Source organism: Mauremys reevesii, linkage group 6, assembly GCF_016161935.1.
Source record: "Mauremys reevesii isolate NIE-2019 linkage group 6, ASM1616193v1, whole genome shotgun sequence".
Classification (NCBI taxonomy): domain Eukaryota; kingdom Metazoa; phylum Chordata; order Testudines; family Geoemydidae; genus Mauremys; species Mauremys reevesii.
The window spans coordinates 25,080,643-25,104,789 of record NC_052628.1 but is presented as its reverse complement, the minus strand read 5'-3'; the positions used below and the strand labels follow the sequence as shown (position 1 = coordinate 25,104,789).

The 24,147-nt window shown below is 41.1% G+C and overlaps 1 protein-coding gene across 11 annotated transcripts in view; it reads left to right on the top strand.

Moving 5' to 3' along the window:
* Positions 1-24,147, top strand: part of CPLANE1 (ciliogenesis and planar polarity effector 1) — a 161,388-nt gene that overhangs the window by 41,693 nt on the left and 95,548 nt on the right. For all 11 annotated transcript variants that reach the window (XM_039543543.1, XM_039543539.1, XM_039543542.1 and 8 more), the window contains 11 exons: positions 964-1,044; positions 2,473-2,637; positions 3,519-3,692; positions 6,067-6,295; positions 6,611-6,750; positions 8,967-9,184; positions 9,459-9,623; positions 10,578-10,716; positions 15,461-15,570; positions 23,107-23,268; positions 23,431-23,539. In XM_039543543.1, the coding sequence (XP_039399477.1) occupies positions 964-1,044; positions 2,473-2,637; positions 3,519-3,692; positions 6,067-6,295; positions 6,611-6,750; positions 8,967-9,184; positions 9,459-9,623; positions 10,578-10,716; positions 15,461-15,570; positions 23,107-23,268; positions 23,431-23,539 (1,692 nt within the window). The remainder of the gene's footprint in view (positions 1-963; positions 1,045-2,472; positions 2,638-3,518; positions 3,693-6,066; positions 6,296-6,610; positions 6,751-8,966; positions 9,185-9,458; positions 9,624-10,577; positions 10,717-15,460; positions 15,571-23,106; positions 23,269-23,430; positions 23,540-24,147) is intronic.

The following is a 24,147-nucleotide window of genomic DNA, read 5'->3' as shown; positions in this document are numbered from 1 at the left end:
CCATTGACTTCAGTTTACTGAATCAAGTTTGAAATATATAGGCATCCTGGTACCACAAATCTGAATCCTGAGAAGGTTGAGACAGCTTTGTCTCTTCTGAGGTAGATAAATGGAGTTCTGGGCACTTCACTGTATGTTCGTTTCTCAGCTGAGACCATACAAACAGAGATTGTTTTCAAAGTTCCATGCCGCTTTCCCCCAGAGTAGGAGTTTGCTGATGGTGTCTTTGGCAAAAAGGTTCCATCCTCCCGTTATTATGCTGGTTGTTCACTTGGCTTCCACCAATTACCCACAACATTTCAATGATGTGTAAATAGGGCGCTATCATTCTCATGCAGACAAAATACAGTTTATTTCATTGGGAGATTTGCCTTTTGGAATGAAAGGGACTATTATATAAAGTTGAGCTATTATTATTTATTGTGAAAACAACAAAGAAGGTGATGTGAAAGTTGAAAAAGTAACAGGAAATGCTTATCACCGTGAACAAGATATATGTTTTTGAACCATAAAGTTTTTAATTACACTTAGTATTTCTGAATTTACTGTTACTTTTTAGCAGTAAATTCAGAAATACTAACAGTTTATGAAAGCTTTGTGGAAAGAGGTTGTAACCAATTTTAATTCTACTTTAATAGTGATTTAGCAGTCAAAAATGTTTAACCCAGAAAAGTCTGTAATTCAGAATTATTATTTTCGCTCCTGCTGCCAAATAGGCATTTGGCTGGAATAAGAGTGGTTTTCCAGAGACTGAGAAATTTGCACATGTAGTAGCTGCTGTGGAATTGTGCTACCGTTTATGACAGCTTCTCTGATATCGTGTTTAAAAATAATGTATTTAATAACAGGCAAAGATTTGAACTGAAATAGAAACAGATATAGATTTGTGTGTTTGTATGTGTGAAAAGACGTGAATACCTTGTAATTTTGTTGACGATTTTTATTTATTTATTTTTTTTAAAGGTGAGGAGCAGTTTCTTTTAGGCTCATACGAAGAATCTGTGGATCTGTGGAAGAGGGCTCTTCAAGAAACCAAAGCAAAAGGCAAGGGAAAAATGGTGCAGTGTTCATCTTTTCAGTTTTCAGATGTTTGCACAATATTCTGGCAAGGATGTTCATACTTCTCTGCTGTAGTTAACATGCTGTTAGCACGTTTGTAAAAGACACCTATTTTTCAGAGCTGCTATCTTGAAATCAAAATTTGCTCAGGAATAAAAATTGAGTCCAGAAGACTTTTAAATACATTTGATAAACCAAAGGACAATTATTATAGAAGTTGTAAAGTTAAAGGAGGAATTTGTTTTGTTTTAAATAAAAAATTCTAGCTGAAAATCCATTTGATGAGCAAGTAGACTATCTGGAATGGACTTCCTGGTTCATTGAGTCCAGTTCCCAGAATTGTAGACAACCCTATTGGATAATACTATTCATAAACTTATCAAGCTCCATCTTAAAACTAGTTAGGTTGCCCCCACTACTCCTTTGGAAGGCTGTTCCAAAGCACATTCTTCAGATGGTTGGAAACCTCCTTCTGATTTCCAGCTTAAACTTATGTATGGCCCATTTATACCCATTTGTTCTTGTAGCTGCACTGTCGTCTAGATTAAATAGCTCTTCTCCTCCCCTGATGTTCACTCCTGATGTATTTATAGAGAGTTAGGAAGGAGGAAAGAAGTACTCCAGAATCTTTACATGGATACCTTTTGAGGACAGCCACTCATGTCTTAGGAGAAGGAGTAGTCCTCAGGTATGCTGAGTGGACAGGGGTTATATGAGAGGTTTTATGATTTTTTTAAATTAATTTTCCTAAAGAAACAATAAAAATGCAAAAAGGTAAACTACTTACAACTTGTATTTATCACCAAATACTGCACATTTCACAGGATATCCAATAAAATTATGCAGTTACACAGCTTTACAGCTTGTCACTAAGAGAGAGATGTTTGAAACCTTGTTGGTATTTCAGGATACCTAGACAAATCAGGTCTTAGCCTTGTGGATCTTGAGGCACAATGCGTCTGCATTCTACTTGCTGCTTTCTGTCCACCCCCTCCTGGCATCATGTCTAACTTGAGCTGTGCTGCCTTTGTAACATCACAACTGCTCACTAACCCCCTTTTTGAAATGTGTATAGGCTGCAGAAGTGGAACTTGGAGGAGGAGAATTAACTCCCATGCAGATTTCTGACTGATAATGCACTGGTCTGCAATAGGATCTAATCCTCTAGAATGTCTGCCCTCCAGTTCTGCTCCCTCTATAACTTATGGATCCTTAGTTGTATCATGTTTACATAAAGTCAATTTCAGGTGAGGGGTATCTGCTATGTTTAGCCTTTCTGAATCTTTTTTTATGCTCATTTGTTTTTCTGCATCCTGGATTACAGCTGTGTGAGAGAGAGACCCTTTTATCCTATATTAATCTTCTTTTGCTTTTGAATATTCAGTTCTGCATTTGTTTCTTTTTGTAATGTAGGAGAAAAGAGGACACAGTTTCTTCAAACTAGGTATTATCTTGCTATATTATATTGCCACCTGTATCACTACAACTTAACTGAGGCTCAGGGGCTGAGCGACCATCTTGTGAGAGAGATACTAAGACGATCTCAGCTGTCTGTAAGGCAGACAGAAGATTTTTCTGGTATGTTTATTTGTTTAAAAAAAATCCATTTACTAATGTATGTTGATATTGTTTAGATAACTTGGTGTCTAACTTTTATGCCCCTGTAAGGACTTGACTCCATGATTCCTTTCTAAAAATTCTAAGAGCTCCCTGCGGATTGAATACATCCTTTTCTTAAGGGATGGAAAATGGGTTTTCTGTGTAACTCTGACAGAAGCTGAGAGTTCCTTAATTATTTCCATTCTTCAGCCTCTGATTCCTTAATTCCCCACTTCTGAGTCATCATTATTTCTGTCTCTTAAAAAAATTTGACTGCAGAACTTCTGTCTAGCCTGTAATAATTTCAGTGAGTGTTTGGAGGACAGTTTTAATTGTATAGTTTATGGTTTGTGTGTGAGTTGATTAAGTTCCCTTTTTTTAGAGCCTGGTCCAAAATCACCGAAGTCTGTGGAAAGACTTCTGTTGACACACAGTTGGTCGCAATCCTAAATCCAAACACACAAACTTTGGAAACATTTGTATTCTTATACGGATGCAAATTTTGTGACTAAGCCCCTTGCTTTATAAAGGGCTGAATCAAGCCCTAGATCTGAATAACCAAAACTTTGGGAAAGTTCAGAGTCAGTCCTGGATCTAAACTTAGTGGTTTGGGCCCATCTCTAGTTTATAGCTGCAAGAAATCTTCAAAGGGAATTGTTACTAACTAGTAATTAATAGTAAGAGGTTCCATGTTTTCTGTTTTAAAAGGCTCAGGAATGTTGTCAGGGGAAATGAGTAGGGCCACAGTTTGTTCTGTGCACACAATTGTGTTGACTATAATTAAACAGTTCTAGCGCTCAATTTTTATAGCAATTTTTTGTTATTGTCGAAAATATTTTAATTAGATGTCTATCTCTTAGATGCTGAATATTCTCAGTATGAATTGTGGATGATAAGAGATGTTCATCCTGAAGCTGCAATGGCAGTAATACAGTCCATGGCACGATTCATGGCTGCCTACTTCACTAATCATCTGCTTTATATACTTCCCCCACATAAAGTCGACATTCTGCCTCCACTTCACATCAACCAAGGTATTCCGTTAAACAAAAAATATTTTAACTGGCTCTGATTCAGTGTTATGATTTGTGTGTCAGTGTTGCCTTGCCTTACCTTACCTTAAAGGGGTAAGTCCTCTGTTTTTAGATATGTGATTTTTATTTTTTATAATTCTAATATTAAGGATAAAATTATACTTGGTTTTATTAAGATATTTTTGCAAATATATTTTTTTGTGCCAGCAAAACAAATATTTTGTAGCTGTGGTAATTGCTGAGAATATTTTCATGTTTTAATATTTAAGCTTTCATGTCATCGTTAAAAAGTATAGTACAGAGTATTCTCAGTTTATTCTATAGTCCACATACTTACTTGGATTGTTTTGCAAATTGCTGTGCCTCATGAGGATCCAGAGAAGTTAGTGATCCAAATTTGAGGTTGTTTGAACAAGGGATTCCCAAGATGCAGCCCTCCCTAAAAACTATAATAATGTGACATCAAAATTGTACAGTTCTTACAATGCCCTTTTTTACGCACATCTGGGGCTCAAACTTTGGTGCCCTGCCTCAAATTGATATCACCCACTCAGGATAAATCTCAGCTATTGTCTGATGCACACTACCCTTTTGGGGAAAGAAGCAGTATGTTAAAATTTATTCAGGATATAAGTTGAATCTGCAGTGTCTCTTGAGAAAATAATTTGTGCATGTGCAAAAGGACTGGGGCTCTGTTGCAAGCTGTGGTGTTCCAAGCAGCTTGACATTAGAGTAACTGGGTGACTCAAGCTGACATGCTGTTAAATCCATTAACTCCAAGCAGCACCTTCTAGTGTGTGTTTTGGTCCTGTTCTTGGCAGCTTTCTGGGAATGCGTGTTTGCACATTAGGTGTTCTCTGCCTGCATTCTGCAAGGGTTCCTTTTGGAAGTTTTGCCCTGAGAGCAGTTTCTGGTTTAAGAACTGATATTTCAAAGTGCTCTAACATCCACATGTATTCTCTGTTTTTACTTTGGAAGTATTGTCAAGGAAAATAGTTTTAATTAACTAATGGGAAGATGAAAAGCTCTAGTAAGCAACATTAGGGTAATGTAATCATACCACATGCTCCTTATGTTACGAGCTTATAATTTTAAAAATGCTCTAAAAGTCATGTGCATAGTGAGATTATTTAGAGTATTGGTGTGCCATGACATTTGCCAGGGGTATGTTTCTTAGTGCTACTTTGGAGTCATTTGGTCAGGGGATTAGTTCCTCAGCCACATCCCTCACAATAAGGAGCTGATTTTTATATTCCCATTCCTGTAAAGCTCACGTGCCTTGCCTCAAAAATAGGTACTTCACAACAGAGTCTGGGGTAGACTTTGGGAGAGTGGGGAGAAAAGCACCCCCATGAGGTGAATGGATTACTTCACACCTGTCAGGCTGAGTCAGTCTGTATTCACCTCCACATGGTGTTCTAAACACCTCGACTGAAAACACCCAATTAAGATGAATGGGCAACTTTCTACTTCTGCACTCTTCCCGTGCTGCAGGAGGTTGTGCAGAGCCCGTTTCCCTTATGCTACAAATCTCCATGGCAAGACTAGACTTGTGGCTTGCACAACCCACCTAACTCAGCACAGAAATGAGCAGTCCATGATACCTTTGGGTGCAGATGTACCTCTCTTCATATCACAGAGTGAGCTATGGCAACCTACTGCAAGTAATCCCTGCACCAGTCAATACAGCTCTCTCACACACTGAAGGGCAGTTGGAGTCTATGGAAGTGAATGAGAGAATTCAATTTGATGGGACACTTTGCACCAAATAAAATGACTTAACATAGTCATTCCTTATGTCTGCTCATTATAGGGCAGCCCTGGCTGAAATGTACTTACCATATGTCCCCAATGGCTCTTGTCTACTCCAGGGAGTAGAGTAAAGTTGCAGAGGTAGGGCTGGTGTGTATCTTAAGTTACGTTCTTGTTTTTAGAGGCTTACGTATAGGTGTACTTGACATTCTGGAAGGGTGCAAGGCATTGTTGGTCAACCTGAACCCCATGTTAACAATGATTTTGGGCATTGAATTTAGCTCAGCAAAGAGAAGGTTAAGAGGCAACTTGTTCTGTCCATCTGTAAGTGCTAGACAGGGAGAACATACTTGATAGTAGAGGAAAGCCTATGGGGCAGATCCTCAGCTTGTGAAAATTGTCATAGTTCTGAGTTTAATGGAGCTATGACAACTTTCCCCAGCTGAGTATCTGCCCCATATTATCCTTTAAAAATCATATACCATGTTTTAAGGGTAATAAAAAACATCAGTTACACAACAAGGTGGTGTGATCAAATGCCACACTATAAACTCTGAATTTATTTTAACTAACCTGCAGGGTATGTAATTAACATTATTAAAGACATATTTTCCTTTCATAGACCGGTTCCCTCGAGTTGTTCCACTACAGCACTCTTTGGTCACCAGTGCTGTTAGAGACCAGAACCTTTCTTCTGTATGGACAGCTGAATATGCTCTTGACTTGCTCTTTGTGGGTGGACTGATTCCAGAGGCTGTGTGGCTAGCACACAAACTTGGAGACTGGAAAATGTCTGTTTCAATAGGTGTGGCCTATAATCTGTACTGTCAAAGTGGTGGTGATTTCTTAAGGTGAGTTATGCTTGTTCAAATAAGAGAACTCAGGATTATCATCATGCATTATTATATAGTAGCATGTATTATCAAGTATTTTACTGAGCAGAGCACGTAGTGTCCTTCCCCTAAGACACTTCCAGGTTAATAGATAAAAGATTTAAATAGATGTGCATTTTAGCCAGTGTGCCTCAGATTGATAATTTTATCTGTGGAAGTTTTTGGGTTTTTTCCCCTTCAGAAAAAGGAAAGATGTTTCCACAGAATTTCCTTGATTTTTCCACTGATTTTTTTACTTCATCATTAATTAATAGTTTCTTGATATGCTTTCAGGTCAGAGAAAATGGAATTACATCTGCCTTTGAACTTGACTCCAACACAAATTTTTCAGGAAAAACTACAGTCTTTCTTGGGACAGCCAGTCAGTTTTGAAACATCAAATGAAGGAAGATCTAAATATAAACAATTTACAGGTATATTAAAAATATAGTTTCATCCTATTTACTATCAACTTTATTCCAATTGATTCCACAAATCCTAGGCGTTCACTTTAAAAATAAGTGTTTATCTTTAGCATTATGAAGATACAGTTATTATCACCATATATGCAGATAGCTACTGTAAGTGCCCAGAATCCTGTAGAGAGACAAGGTGTGTGAGGTAATAGCTTTTATTGGACCAAGGTCTGTTGGTGAGAGAGACAAGCTTTTGAGCTTACATAGAGTTCTTTTTCAGGTCTCTGTAAGCTCTCAAAAGTTTTTCTCTCTCTCTCTCTCTCTCTCTCTCTCTCTCTGTCTCTCTCTGTCACACACACACCCAGACGGTCCAATAAAAGATACTGCCTCACCCACTTGTCTCTCTAATATCCTGGGACCAACAAGGCTACAACAACATTGCGTCGTATCCCATTGGTCTTTTGGCTTTTCCCATGCCCAACATGGCTCATATCTTCCTTCTTGTTGGGGGAGGAAGATCTAGACATATCAGATATTCACTTCAGTTTTGTTTGACTACAAAATACTTTATTGGCAAATGTACATTTTTAGAGTATAATAAATATAAGACACATTGAAATAAACGTGGATGTATGAACAGTTTGGAAAGCATCATTGCATTGGCACCAAAATTACAGAACACTGAAGTATTACTTCATCCTATAGCAAGACAAAAAATGTCATCTTTCTGCACTGCTCCAAAGTTGGCTTCCATAGCCAGATCAGACTGCCCTTGGTTCAGTGTCCCAGAAAGTCTCATTGTAGTAAAATTATCCATATCCCTTATTCTGCTCTGGTTTGTGAAGTCCATATTTTAAGGCCTTGTTTGCATTTGTGATTTACGGTATTCTTTGTCTTAACCATTGTCACGCTGTTTGGAGTGGTTCATGACCATGAGTTCCAACCTTAGGGCAGACTGTTGAAAAGCAGTGCGGACGTCCGAAACTGGTGCTATGTTCTGTCATTAGATTTCATCAACTAGGTAACAAATGTGAACTCCTGAAGTACTATAATAGTCTTAACATGAAGTCACAGACTGTTCGCTTGGACGCTCAGTCTTTCTTGCCACCCAGGCAAGTTTAATGATAGATGTTTATTTACACCAAAGTTCACAAAATGTCCAGATTGCTTCCAGTCCCGAGAGATCAGTCACTTACCCCATGTCAATTTCTACCCCAGATCTCACAACAAAGACAACACTTGTAGCCAATCCTGTAGTAAACTATGTATTTATTAGCTAGGAAAAAGAAATTAGAGAGTTAAATAAAGGTTAAAACAGGCAACATATACACACACACGTTATAGTCTATGGTTCGAAAAGGGGACAGAGCTGAAGTAAATTGTCAGCACTGAATATCTTTTAGGGCTAACCCAGGTTGACCCTGGGGATCTCTGCTTTTGCTTCCCAGCTCCAGCCCTGTGAGAGTCCAAACAGCAAAGAGATTAAAAATTTTCATGTCATCTATCTGTATTTTACTCTTCCAGAACTCAAGTTGATGGGACAAGCTTCCTTGCACCTTTATGGGTGTGAGAGGTCTATTAGCCCATTTTTTAAAATCTTGTTGCTTCACCATGGCTCACTTAGTTTTGATAATCCTCCTTGGTGGGCAGGGGTACTACTGTTCCTGCCAATTCAGAAGTTCAGAGCATGCATTTTTATAATTGTAAAGCAAAACTTATAACATGGGATAGATATTGCAAGTTAAGATTAATGCTTGCAGCAACTTTACAAGCATCTTATAGAGTATAAACACATCCTTACAAGTCTAACATCTATCTTAAACACTACTAGCATACAGATGAGCTGGTCTGGTTTCCAGCTATGAATTTCAGTGCTTAGCTGATGCCTACAGCCTTGGCAAGACCTGGCACCTGGTCTACCAGCATGTAAGCACTAAAACACTGATCCACCTCCATGAGCTGCAGAGAAAGGAGAACAGTTCAGACATCCAGATTCGTGGGAGATGTTGAGTAGCAAAAAATAACCAGAGATGATGATTAAGCATTAGAAGCAGTTCTTTTAATTCTACATTTATTCACACTTTCAAATCTTAAAGAAAGTAAATATGTGAGTTATTCATAAATTCTGGAAAAATGAATGCAAAATACTGTAATGTTGATTATTAATTTCAGAAGAAAGCATTGCATCAATTGATGCATTTACCGTATCGGTTTCAATTCTTGGTATTTTTTAGATCCCATTGAAGAGGAAGATTCAAATGTCCTGTTTGATTCTGTGCAAGAAATACTGAAAGCAGCTGTTATGGCAGATGCAGACATTCTCTCAGAAACATTTCAACTTTTGATAGACTCTGCCAAGGACCTCACCAGAAAAGTGTGTGGTTTGGTGCCTGATGGGCTATATCTTCCTGCACCACCATTATACTGTCCACAACCAGCTTCTCTCAGTGAAGTAAGCATATTTAGTGGAAGTTTGAACTTTATAATTCAGTTTTTCTTCCAAAAAAACTTCAGCCAATTACTTGTATGGCACCGTAATAACAAGAAGCCTCTTTGGAAAGCTCCTTTCAATTTTTCTTTCTACTTTGTGGAATCTCTGTTCTTAAGACAAAGAAGATAAATGTTATGAAGAGCAGAAATTCCATGTGTAGCTCAGTTCCTTTATTCTTTATATCCTCCCAAACTATTGGCCTTATTGTCATGTACTTAAACTTTACATTTCTCAGAAAGACTACAATGACTCTCCTTTAAAAATTGAGAGAGATTATCGTCAAAAGGTGTCTGGGGTCCTTCAGCGAATTCTGCTGCTCTTCCGGGCTGCTCGTTGTTCCTGCCCCGTAGCACAGTGGTATATTGTACAACTGAAATGGGCAAGAAAAGTAATGCAAAAGGTAAATAATAAACTTGTTTAATTTTAACTCCATTATCTGTAGTACAGAGGGTGACTCTGGGAAGGAGAGAGGTCCCCTCATCCACTCTACGGCCTTCCTAGTCTGATAGAGTCTCAGTCTCAGATAGCGGCTGTCTATATTCTTCGCATAGTTTAATCTCCAGAGGAAACTGGAGCCTAAACAATAGGGGCCCAAGGTTTTAGCCTTACAAATTACTAGTGCTATTACTGGAGGTGGGAAAGAAGTGACCATTGGGTTCCAGACCACTTGGGGCTTTAGAAATAATTATTAACACCTTATGGATTTAGATAGATTCCAAGGCCAGAAAGGACCTTTATGATAATCTAATCTGATTTCCAGAATAACAGGCCATAGAAGTTCCCCACGATAATTGATTGGCAACTGGCTGCAAATTTTCAGCCATCTAGAGCACAAGGTACACATGTAATAAGTCTTTTAATCTCAACTATTTAAATTTCATTGACTTAAAATTAAGCCTTATAATGATAAAGGTTTTGAAACAGAGTAACTCAGGTTTTTCTTAGCTGTTTTATATAGTAGTTCTACTAAAGTTCCATTACCCTGCTAATTCACTCTATCATCATATTAAATAAAACATTGTCGTTGTCACAGCTTGTACATTTATTAGATGAAAATGTGTTCCTAAAAAAAAAAAAAATGAACCTGGGTTTCAGGTCCATTGCATTACAGGAAATAGAAAGCAGGCCTATGGAAATATAGTTGATTATGGCAATATTCTGTCAGTAATTTAAAGGGGCCATTCAATCCTGAAAGACTTCAGTTGATTTCATTAGGATTTTCACATACAGATGAACTGAAGAATAAAATTTTTAATTAGTAAGCACTTATAAAGGTAATTTTCTAATTTCTAAATTGTCACAAATAAAATTCTTCTAAGTTTATAACACTTCTGTTTTCTTTTCCTGCCTATAGATTCGAATGAAAGGCACTCTTCCTTCATTAAGTTCATTTCCTGAAAGTTTGCTTCATTATTCTAAATTTAGTACAATATTCTTTAGACCTGCATCTTCTGGAGACCATCGCTTTGATGATGTTTCTTGTAAAACAATAGGTTTGTGTATAATAAAATTGAATAAGTAACTAAGTAACTTATGGTTGGAAAATTAGAACAAGGGATGAGAAGCTGCATGTGGAAGAGAACTCTCTAGGCTTTATTTATTTATTTTTGCATTTGGTTGAAAATATGTCATGATACAGTGTCGTCTGCAGTGCTGTCTGTTGTAAATCTTTCAAAATTTTTGCAGTTTTTGATAACTGACGGATACTTATATTTTGCTATAATTTTAAAATATTAGTATATTACTAAAATATAAGTTGTATCTATATATTTTTTCCAATTTATTACAAATGAGTTAATCCTTGTTTTTTAAAGACTAAAAATGAATTAGTAATATCTGTCCATTTATTTTAATTTTTTTAACTAAAATTATAGAAACTGAGGCATATACTGGGCCACACTGCTTTTCAGCTTATTCCAATTTCTGTGTTTTGTTGTGATTATTTTTGGGGACGGGAGAGATGGCCTTTTTCTCATATTATTCAGAGAATGTACTAACTTGAAGATTAAAAATTTTTCATAATGTCAAATTACTAGAACAGATCTTATGTTAGAGACTTCTTTAAGTGTATAAAAATGTGGTGGGAGAAAATTTGGTCAAAGCTATCTGTGCTACTGAAAATCAAATGTACTATAGTATAAAGAAATCCATAGACAATAAATTGGGGGCAAATGAATGTGAAAATAATCAGAATTGGTGGTGATGTTGTTGATTCCTTCGAAGCAAGCTGATCTGCTTTAGAGCTCTCCCAATTCTTTAACACTTACAATATCTCTCCTCAGAGATTCTAACTGATTAGGAAATTTTACTATGTGAATTATACCAAGATTTTTGTTTTCCTTGTTCTATGTTTTGCTAAGAGACAAGAGAAATGAGAATCTGATCCTATAAAGAAGAATCTTTATTAGCTTGTGAATAGTTGTTGACGTATTCTTTTGGCAAAATGGAAAGGCTAGATTCTCAACCCTAATTCTTCAAGTGCTTGTCCATATATATTCCACTTCTGGTGCACATGCACTCAAGTTCCGATTCTTTTGGCCAGCAGTGTCTGTTGGGGCCACACTGTGCCCAGAATGTCCACTTGCTCCCAACCTGAGGGCATAAAAAAAGGAGCAGACCCAACCATCCTTCAGTTCCTTCTTACTGCAAAGGGCAAGGAGCTGATACCCTAGTGGCTTCCACACCTCTTACACACCGAGCAGCTAATTTCTCCCTTGTATATAAAGATTAGTTGGTAGTTAGTGTTAGCTTAGTGTTGGTTAGTAGTTAGGGTTTTTTCCCTCCTTAAAAAAATGCCCTTTTTTCCCCCCTTCAAATTTGGTAACTAGCCCTTATGACTGAACTGAAATCTCCTAGTTTGAAGACCTGCCCTTCTTGTGATGTGGTGATGCTGATAATGGCACATCAGTGAGGTGCACATTCCTGATAAATGTGCCATTTGCAGAGTATTCATTTATTGAATGCAAATTCAGGCACAGCCCTCAGCGTATGCGTGTAAGGTGTGATTCCCAGCTCCGGTAAATGTACACAGGCAAGCTCTGCTTGAACTAGCATGCTAAAAATAGCAGTGTGGCTGCAGCAGCTCAGGGTAGCCATCTGAGTACACACCTAGGACCTCCCGGTCAGGGTTATACTCAGGTGACTAACCCATGCTGGCTGTTGTCAGATGCTACCGGTGTGGTGCTCTGCTCTATTCAGTGTTGAGATCAGTCGGCTGCATGCATATGTTCCCTCTGCGTGCTGCCCAAGTTCTGCGCAGATAGCTGACACAGCAGACCCCGAGAGAACCCTCAGTAACCACAGACTCTTGTAAGGTATGAAGGCATCCGGGCCAGGTTTATTGTCGAAGAGAAACAGTCTCCAGCTCCCCAAATCAGATATCCAAGGTGCTGCTAGCTAGTACGTATGTGCTCTCTGACAATGGACCGGCTCAGTCAGTGGTGGGACTTTCCACTGCCCCCTAGGCCAGACAAAGACACTGCCCTAGGGATGCATTCTTATATACAGGTACAAACAAGTTACACATCACTCCTGACGTATTGAGGTGCAACCCCTCTATGTAGCAAGGTACAACCCCACTCCATAGCAAGGTGCCGCCTCTCACCTTGTACATGTTGGTTCAAGCAAAACAACTCCATCCATCATATTACCCTTTTGGCCCTGTCATTGGGATGGGTCAGCCTGTTCCTTGTTATCTGTGTGGAATGTACAAGTATGCAAATATTCTGATATCTGGTGTCCAGTACCTTTTAAATACGTCTCTTTTTGCAGCATCAGCCATTTCCTTGCCATCTTTTGTGAGCAGGGCCTGCCTCTGGCTCACAGCTTAACTTTTCTTTATGTTAGCAAAGTCTTGACCATTATTTTAGTTCAGGCCTTAGGCCTCATACTGGGCCTCTGCTAAGGGTTTATGTTTCAGGGCCTTATCTTACTACACTGCTATCTATACCGCTGCAACTACACTGCTATTTTTAGAGCCCTGGCTTGAGCAGAGCTAGCACGTGTACATCTACCTGAGCTGGGAATCACATCTCCCAGCTGCTGTGTAGACATAACCCTAAGAGACTGAGACTAGTAAAACCAAGAGGGTTAGAAAGAAGAAAGAGCACTGCTACTCTAAGGAGCGTAAGACTAGATCACCCTTTCTGGGTCCCACTATGAAAAGGCAGAAATCTCATCCTGCCTCTTTAAAAGGTTGTTCAAGGCCCAGAATGGGTCCCACTGACACCCTCAGAAGTACCAGTAATCGTGCTTGCACAATACCACTCCCTTGGTATTGAAGTTCTAATTACCAGTACCAATGGCCTCAATTAGTCCTCCCACAGTGCCATCATTCCTGGTGCTGAAAACTTCTATGGTTCTGAGCAATCTTATGATTTCAACACAGTCCAAATCATTACTGTGCTCTGTGGTGAAATTATCCTCCATAGTACTGATTGCAGGTAACGTTATAGTACTCAGTACTTCATTGGTGCCGGTCAGGTTAGAGACTGTGACTTTTCCTGAAACCCCAGTTAACACAGTTCCACCCCTAGAAGAGGAATACTCATTCTCTTCTTCAGCCTTGGAGTATCACCTAGCTGCTCTCAAAGGTCACGATCTCATGATCCTTTATGTTTTAGATAATGATTCTAGTACTCATAATTTTCTTAGATCCAAAGGTTTCCTTACTGCTGTGATTGTCTAAATCTAAAGAACAAGGGGAGGACTGCCACCAGTTTTAGACTTCAAACTGCTAAATGCCTTCATCTACCACTTCAAGATCAGGATGGGAAAGCACTGGCCTCTCTAATCCTCTCCTTGGCTTCCAATGACTGGTTTATGGCTCTCAAGTTTTTTATTTTCACATAACAATCCATCCATCTCACAGGTCATACCTGAGATTCCTTCCAATACTGAGAGGACTGACAGTTTAGAATTGTCAGAACATGATCGACTATACCCCATCTGCCCAAGAGAGAGGAGATAAATACAGGCCATTAAGGCTGATCCACTGCATGCTATATTTCATAAGTACAAGGTGCTCCTTAGGCCTCACCCTAAATTGTTGCCAAAAATAATTTTGACTTCCATCTAAATCAAGTAATCTTCCTTTTTCCTAAAACCAACTCCAACTAAGGGAAAGCCAGGCTGCACACCCTGGATATGCTTAGGGCACTATCATTCTATCTAGAGAGGACTAAAACTTTCAGGAATTTCCTGTGATTATTTGGAACTTTTGCAGATACTATGATGAGTCAGGCAGTATCAACTGAGAAGTTATCTAACTTGATTTTCAATTGCATCAGAAAATGCTACGAATTAACAAATTTAGATCCACTGGTAAAGATTAGAGCCAGCACCATCAGTACATAGCCAGCTACTGTGGCTTCTTTAAGAAACATGTCAGTTTCTGAGATCTGTAGGGCGACTATGTGGGGTTCAGCACATAAGTTTACATAACATTACTCCCTTGTAGAGGCATCAAGATCTGATGTCTGATTTGGCAGACCTGTCCTAAAGTCACTGTTCAAATAAACACCAAGCACACCCTCCTCTTATACTCCAGGTCACCAGAAGTGGAATACATCTGGACAATCACTCAAACTGTAATTTACTCTGCAGTAACTGTGGTTCTTTGAAATGCATTGTTTGTATGTATTCTGCAACCTGTCCTTCCCTGGTACTGCAGAGTCCTATAACTCCTGCAATTTGTATTGGTAAAGAAACTGAGGGACACTTGGGCCTGTTCTGCCTTTTATACCCTCATTTGTGGGTGTGTGAGGACACTTAGGACATAGGCACATACCCAACAGGTGCTGCCAGTCAAAAAAATCTGAGCTCAAGCACATGGGGCACATTCATGCTAGAAATAACTCTCCTGTGGGGCATTAAGGGGGAGTGGAGAGGGTTGGGAAGGGGATCAGAGTGATAATATACAACTAATGTGTTCTGTTAGTGACTGACTATAACCGGCAGTTTTAAATTAGAGCATCCACTAGGCTGCCTTAACCTGAATCAGGATCAGGGCTGTGATTGTAATAGCTTGAGGATCAGGTAAATGTAATTGCACCCTGATGCTCCCCTATCCTGAATCTGTCTAAGTACAGAAGAAAATCTGTCCGAAAGTCCTATTCTAAGATGAAAAATCAAGAATTAAAACCTTTCCTCTAAGTTACTGCTACCTGTAATTTTAATTAACAAGTTGTTCTTTTATTTCACTTTTAAGTAACTTGTATTGTGTTATTTCTCTTGTAGGTTGCTTCAGAGAATTATGTGCATTGTGTTGGATGCTACATGTTCGTGAAAGGTTGTCTGACAGTTGCAGACACTACCAAACTGCAAGAGAAAGTGTGGGTAATCAAAAGGTAATTATAATGACATTACAGGAAAGGTTTACTGTAACAGCATATAGTTCTTCTGAGACCAGAAGGTTCTTGCTAGCAGTGTCCATTGGTCCACACCTGCAACCTTTTCCTCCTCATGATCTGAACCGAGGGCATAAGGGGTGGTGTAGACCAACTGCCTCTCTACTAACCATGGTCTGAGATGGAGCCTCTTCAGTATTGTAGTATTATCTAGCTGCTTCTAGATCTAACTGTAATTTTATGTAAATATTTTTTAGATAATAGTTTTAGGCCATTTTTATACTTGTGTAGTTTTTAGTGTGGGGGAGGGTCTCCTCCTACCCAAACATATTCTCTCCCCCACCATTGGTCCAGAGTGTGTAAAAAAGGGAGAGTTGCTCACCGGTATCATATACCAGCCAGAGAATAACAAGGCCCCCCATATACTAGCCAGGGAATAACAGAGACAGCAGTGTTCATATCCAACATACCCAATTTGGTGGCTGCCTCGCCTACTTTTCACAAGGCTGACATCTTAACAGACAAATGGGTTCTGGAAATTATCACTAATGGTTACACCATGGAATTATTTTCCCTGCCCCTTCAAGCTCCCCTCCCCCCGTCCCTCTTTAGGTACCCCCTCACAAAAGAATGCTTTGTCAAGAGGTAGATTCATTGTTGCATCTGCGGGCATCTCCTCAACAGAAGGGAAAATTACTTTACTTGAAAAGCTTCCTCACTGCTCCCCGAAAAAGAGGATGAAGACCCATTCTGAATCTCAGATGGATGAACATGTTTATCCTAAGCTTAATGTTCAGGATGATTTCCCTGACCTCCATAATTCCCTCATTTTTTTTTTAAAACAAAGGCAATTGGTACACATTTCTTCATTTGAAGCACATTTATTTGCATATAGATGTGCATCCTGCACACAGGAGATTCTTCTTTGAGTGTTTGCTCATGTCCATTCCATATTAAGTGCGTGTCCTCACCACATGAACTGGTGCTGGAAGTTTTTCCCTCAGCAGTATCCGTAGGGGACCGGCTTTGGCACCCCCTGGAGTAGCGCCCACATGGCGTGGTATAAAGGGCACTGCCGGCTTCCCCCACCCTCAGTTCCTTCTTGCCACCAGTGACGGTGCTGGAACGTCTGCTGCTTCGGCTAATGTCGTTTCGTTTTCTGTTCTTGTGAACTTTGAAAACCTTTAATATAGTTGTATATAGTTAGTAGTTCTAAACTTTTCATTAGTCTCCAAACAGGACTCAGCTGGCTTGGAGCGAGGTTCCCTGACTGTGGGACAGGCCCAGGTACCAGCGGTGCTGACTACATTATCGGCACCAAAACCTGTCCCCCGGTGCCATGGTATCCGTGGAACCCTTGAGGGTTCACCCAACCTTCTCGGGCTGCCCGATCAGTGTCGGGAGCCTTGGAGAGGCCAGCGGCCTCGCTATCCTGTCCTCCTCCGGTACTTGAGGCTTCAAGGAGTAGGACCCTGTGGGTCCAGGAGGACCCAGGGGAGGAAGCTTTTGGACCACCGGCATGGTCCTCATTGTTGCCAGATGAGGCTATCATGGGGGCCCCCTGACCCAGTCCCTTAGGATGATGCCAAAGCGCACCAGGAACTTTTGAAGAGGGTTGCTTCTAACCTGGGGCTTCAGGCAGAAAACTCAAAGGAGCCCTTGGCCTCTGTTTGACAACCTCAGCTCCTCAACTCCTACCAGGGTGGCTCTACCCCTTCATGAAGGGGTTTCCAAGATCACTAAGGCCCTGTGCCAGATCCCCTCTCCCCTGGCCCCTATCTCTAAAAGGGAAGAACACAAGTACTTTGTGCCAACCAAAGGGCATGAGTATTTATACTCCCACCCAGCCTCCAATTCCCTTGTGGTTGAGACAGTTAACCAGAAGGAGAGGCAAGGTCAACCCGGGGTCACCCCCAAAGGTTTATTCATCTTACAGCTGAGAGTGGCCAACCACCAAGCCCTCCTTGGCCGATATGACTTTAATAGTGGCAAGCCATGGCCAAGTTCGAAGGATCACTCCCCGAGGCTTCCAAGAAGTAGTTCTGAGTGATCCTCAATGAGGCACGACTGCAGCCAGGATGGCCCTCCAGGAAATGTCAGATGCTGCCGATGCTGCTGCCCGCACCGTGGCTTCCGCTATCTCTATGCGGCGAGTCTCTTGGCTGCTCCTCTGTTGGTTGTCCACCGAGGCCCAGCAGTCATTGCAGCTTCTGCCCTTGGACAGTAGGGCCCTATTTGCGGAGCAAACAAACAGCAATTTGCATGGCCACAAGGACTCCCGTACCACTCTGAAAACCTTGGGTCTCTACGTCACAGCCTCGGCGCGTAAGCGGTTCAAACCGCAGCAGCCTCAGGGCCAGGGGAGCCAGCCTCAGCAGGACCAGCCCCATAAATGAGCCAAGGGTTACAAGCGCCGCCCGAGCCACCTGCCTCCACCCTCTGCCCAGTCGGGTGTGACCCATAATAAACAGGGGGCCAAACAGTCATTTTGAGGGTGTGCCCGAGAGCGACCTACCAGAGTATTCCCTGGATACATATTTCCCAATGTTCTCTGACCACCTTTCCCCTTTCCTCCCGGCGTGGACCGCTATAACTTCAGACCGCAGGGTCCTCACATAGTGGAACAGGATTATACCCTCCAGTTCCTTTCTACTCTCCCCTTCCCACCTGCCTTCCCCTCCCTCTTCAGGGACACCTCTCACAAGAATCTCCTTGTGCAGGAGGTAAAGGGTTTACTACAGCTGGGTGCGGTGGAAGAAGTTCCTCTCTAGTACAGGAACAAGGGGTTCTGTTCCTGGTACTTTTTAATCCCAAAGGTGACTTTCCAAATTTTGGGCTGCATTTTGCTGTGTTATGAATTAATGGTGACTCCTACCACACAAGATGTTGGGGGCCAGTTGACGAGAGCCCAGTCTGCGTTGGTAGCCTCACTATGAGATGTTCCTCTCCTGGAAATCTGTAGAGTGGGGCTCTGTTCAAACTCACAGACTTGATTTTATTGGAGCGACCCTGGGCTGTTGAGCCAAAGCTTGCCTATTTCTGTTCCAATCCATAAAGCATCTCATCTTTCAGGTTCGGCTGGTCACATCCATGTCATCCTTTTGGGTCACATGGCTTCATGTACTTATGTGACCTCCTTCGTGAGACTTCACCTTTGATGTCTTTAGGCTTGGAACAGTTTATGTACCACTCAAGCACAGCCTGGGCAAAGTAGTCTCACCCCCCCACACACACACACAAACACAAAGTGTGGGCTTCTCTCTGCTGGTGGGAGAATCAGGAGGAAGTATATGTGTCACTCCTCCAGCCACAGAAAGACTGATTGCAGATGCCTCATTGCTAGGTTAGGGAACCCAACTGGATGAACATGGCACAAGGCACGTGAACCCCCCTTCTTGCTCCAAGAATCCACGTTGCACATAAACCTCCTGGAGCTACAGGCAGTACATGAGGCTTGCAAATGATTCCTCCTGTCCAAGTCATGCATGACAACATGATAGCATGTACAAACTACATCTACAAACAAAGAGGAGCAAAGCTCACCCCGCTTTGAATAGGGGGTCAATCTCTAGAACTGGCATATTCACATCCCAGATCATCCTCTTGGCAGTACCAGCTTCAAGGTATACGCAACATGTTAGCCCACAGCTTCAGCAGGCACTTCTTGAAGAACCACAAGTGGAATCTATGTGACTCTGCACTGGTATTATTCAGAAGTTATTTCAGCAGTGGGGGTTCCCACTTTGGAGCCTCTTTGTGTCTCAAGAGAACAAAAAATGCCCAAATGACTGTTCCGGGGGGCTCAAGGTCAGGGCTCCAAAGGCGCCACATTTCTAGTTTCATGATTGGGGCAAATGACATATGCCTTCCCACCCATTCTGCTTTTAGCTCAGGTTCTGAGGAAGATTGAGCAAGAGGAAGGGAGTGTTGGTGATCAACTACAACTGTCTAAACCATCTCATCTGGATGGTGCAGACAGTTGTAGTTTCCAAGCATTCTACAGATATCAGCATGCCTGTGCGTCCATATCCAGCTCTTCTTGGACCTGTTGGCCGCAGGACAGAGGCAAGATCAGACATCCCAATTTGGCATCTCTCCACTTCACAGCCTGCTATTTGGGTGGATGACTAACCTAGAAAAAACATTCTGGGAAGCAGAACAATCTATTATTAACAATAATTAAGTCTCAGAGTGTGAGGCCAGAAGGGACCACCAGATCTAGTCTGACCTTCTGTATATCACAGGCCAGCAACACTACCCAGCATCCACACATGAAAAAACAAACCCAGTAGGAAGAATTCCAGAAGGAAGTGCCGCACAGCAAAATGAAAAAGGTTTACTGTCTGATGCCAACAGCGTAGATATCATCAGGATACAGGCATCCCTGTCATTTTGGACATTTTTCTTAAAGATTTCACTACTATCCTTTTGTTCCCTATGGGTGGACTTAGCAGCTATCAGTGTCTGTTACCAATCACTTGATCTTCACCCATCCTGTTACAGTACATTTTCTAAAAGGTGTCTGTGATGCTGGCAGACCAGGTGCCAGCTCATGCCAAGGCCTCAGGCCTGACTGAACACTTACAAATGCATAGCTGGAAACCAGTCTTGCTTACCTGTGTGCATTATCAAAATAGATACTAGATGTTAAGTTGATAAGAATGTGTTTAGTCTGTATGAAATGCTTGTAGGATGCTGCATATATTGATCTTATAAGCTCTAAAGCAGAGGTGCCCAAACTTTAACAACCTGTGAACCCTTTTCACTAAAATATCAAGTCTCACGAACCCCTTCCTAAAAGTGAATATTTCCAGGGATTTCCTCCTTTACCTGAATATGAAATATAAAAGCAGTGATCTTGGAATTATATAATTTGTTTTTATGACATGCTTATTACACACTATTTATTATTATTAATCCTTACAGTATTATTACATTATGAAAATGGCAACACTCTTCCAAGATCTCACTTTTGTAGCTTGAATTACTTTGAATAAGCCTATTATAAGATAAGGCTCCTATGTTTCATCAAGGAGTATCAGATCTGAAACAGCATGAAGGTATTTAAGAAGTGAACTCAAATTGTTCCTCTTACACAAGCATTCAGATCTTGAGCAGTCCAGGCAAACAACACACATTACAACAAAGCTTAAACTTGTTTTTTAAATTATTATGAAGAACAATATTAGCTGCCTATTTAATTTTAAAAACAGCAAAAAATATCCATCTCCCTTTCCATTTCTTATAAGGAGTCTTGAAGTTTAAATCTCCTGAGTGTGATAGATATGTTTGCTTTGATCTGCTTAGCTCTTCGAAGGCCGGGGGCTCCAGGCTGCTGGCCTCGTGCTGCCCGAGGTCTATAGGAACAGCTCTGTCCACCATTAGGGAATTTTTTCCTGAGAACCTCCTGTAACATCCCCAGTTTGGGTACCACTGCTCTAAAGCCTAATATATAAACGTATACACCTCTACCCCTATATAACGCGACCCGATATAACACGAATTCGGATATAACGCGGTAAAGCAGCGCTCCGGGAGGGTGGGGCTGCGCACTCCAGCGGGTAAAAGCAAGTTTCACCTATAAGGCGGTAAGATTTTTTGGCTCCCGAGGACAGCGTTATATCAGGGTAGAGGTGTATTGAGTGTTTGCATTGTATACTTCTCACCAAACAGCAAAAGAAGCATTAATTAAGATAGCCGATTGAAGGCAAATAAGGAATTGTATAGCATCAAAGGACAGACGCCGAGTTGATTGCATTGCTAACTCCCTCCAGGAAGGAGAGACCTACTCCTGAGCTTATCTCATCAGTTTGGACTCTGGAGTGGAGGGGATAAAAATACCTGACAAGGAGAAACTTTGTCTCTTTGGCTGTTTGGATTCTCACAGGGCTGAAACTACAAAACAGAAGCAGAGATCCCCAGGGTCAACCTGGGTTAGCCCTAAAAGATATTCAGTGCTGATGATTTACTACAGCTCTGTCACTTTTTGTAACCATAGGCTGTAACTCATTTGTGTATATGTGTTGCGTTCTTTAACCTGTAAATAACTCTCTCATTTCTTTTTCCTAGTTAATAAATCCTTAGTTAGTTTACTATAGGATTGGCTACAAGCGTTGTCTTTGGTGTGTGTAGACGAGCGGACTCACCCCTGCGGCACCTCCTGCTCGTGATTTCTGGGAATTAGCTCGATTCAGCTCTGGAGCGCCCTCTGCAGGCCGGTGATCCGCCTGTCCTCTGGCCCCCATGTCCTTCCCAGGACCCGGTGCCCCTTTATCTGGGGTGCTACCCCCCCATGGTAGTAACCCCTTTCTCTCAGGGTCTCCCCTCCCCAGGGAACCCCCACTCACTATCCCACCTTGCCTCAGTATATGACTACTGCCAGTCATTGTCTAGCCCCGTGCCCTGGGGCAGACTGCAATATCAGCCTATTCATCACTGGCAAGGTTGGGTTTGGACCTGCTGCCTTGGCTTACCCCTGGACTGCCCTCTGCAACCCCTAGTACCCCTTGGCCTTCTGCTAGGCCACAGCCTGGGGCTTTCCAGGCTGGAGCTCCCCAGCTTCTCTGCCTTTCCCCAGCCCTGCTTCACTCAGGTACCCTGTTTCCAGCTCCCTGCAGCCAGGCCCATCTCCCTCTATAGCTAGAGAGAGACTGTCTGCGCTCCTGGCTTCTCTGCCTTTATAGGGCCAACTGAGTCTGTTTGGGGAATGGCCCCAGCTACAGCCACTTCCCCCAATCAGCCCAGCCTAAAAGCTGTTTTCTCCAGCTACAGCCCCCTCCCAGGGCTGTTTTTAACCCTTCAGGGCAGGAGCAGGGGTCCACCCTGCTACAGTGTGAGATCTGGGTTACATATTGACTTAGTGTAAGTCTCTTGGGACTGGGAGCAACCTGAATATTTTGTGATCTTTGTTAGCAGGAGTAGATCATTTCCGTATTATAAATGAGGCCAAGATGTTCTGTGCACAAGAAAACAAAAGTTAAAGTTAAAAAGATAATTTATATACAATAGTAAATATAACTAGAATATCTCTACTTTGTGCAAGGGGCCCTAGTGAGGCAGAAGATACTGGCTGCTTCAGAACAAAACTGATCCATTTTAGTTGCCTTCCAGTTATTTACTATAGCATCTTGTCTCAGAAAGTAGAAGTTACAAGCAACTAGGAAAGTTTGCCAAAGTATTTTCTGTTCTGGTACTACCAATCGTGCATGAATCATATACTGTATTTTTGAACTGGTTAATACCAATCCAACTCATCCTGCAGGATTTGCTGCAGAGTGACTCAAGGCTCTCTCCAGCAGAGAGCCAAAAAGTTATCTCCAAAACTATAACAGATTTTTGGATTTTGAATGCAAGACAGTCGATGGTTTTCAGCTTGCTAGCACAAACTGCTATCTTTGGGCCATTAAGTTAGCTGCTTCTAGTCTTCTTGGTGTACATTGGCATGAAAGCATGAAAATTGCCAATAAATATATAGTCTAGCTGGAATTTTTCATATATATATATCAATTAATTTTTGTCTGACCATTTCTTTTTTAGGACTGCAAGAAGGCTGAGTATGATGCCTGTATAGTTGAGCATTGTCTCAATGCAGTGGAATGGGCTTGTCGAATGCTCCCTTTTGCTAGGTTTATGAATGTTGAAGAACTTGTTCAAGATATAATTCTGAGCCTTGTTGGAGAATTACCACCGATCAGAAAGGTAAAAGAAGCTAAAACCACAAAAGATATTGAGATTGACAGGGTTTTGGCTTCCTTTCAAATGTTATTTTTAGAGCTCTGAATAATACAAGTTTTGTTGGGAGTTTTCCTATAACTTATTTTTCCATCAAAATTAACCCTGAAACTGATATATTTTGTACAGGTGGCAGAAATTTTGGTGAAAGCATTTCCTAATTCTGAAGATGTAAGAGTTCCACTAAGGGATAAATATCATGCTCTTCAGCAGCGACTTAGACACTGTATTGTCAGAGGTAATGTACATTCTTCCTCAGGGAGTGAAAAATGGGCTCAATTACTTCATTGCTTTTAAGTTTGTCTTATGAACAGTAATACTGCTAACATTTCTATCCTTTAGATGAGACATTGAATTATTGCCTTTTGTCTAGGTAGTAGCTACCGATACGGTGCTTTTGAAATGAGAACTGTAGTGTTCTTGCCAACAAATCAAGTTCAAGGGTGAGAGTTTCAAAAGAGCTCAGTGTTGGATTAACTTTTCTCCTGCTGAAGTCAATGGTAAAACTCCTATCAACTTCAGTGGGAGCAGTGTTAGCCAAACACTGAATTCTTTTGAAAATTCTACCAAGGTTGTTTGAGCTATCATTGAGTTAATGGTTGCTCATTTTGTGTACGTGATCATTGGGCTATCAGTATTCATCTCCTTATTTTATATTTATAAACACTTTCAGATATCATGAATTGAAAAGTGCTGCATAAGAACAGTAGAAGGAAAGTACTATTCCATTATTCTGTGATGTTTTAAAAAAAAAAAAGCCCACAAAACCTTTTTGGTATGATAGCAGAATAGTTAAATCAGTTTTTACAGTACTGCATATAAACTCTACCACTTTCAAATTTCTTT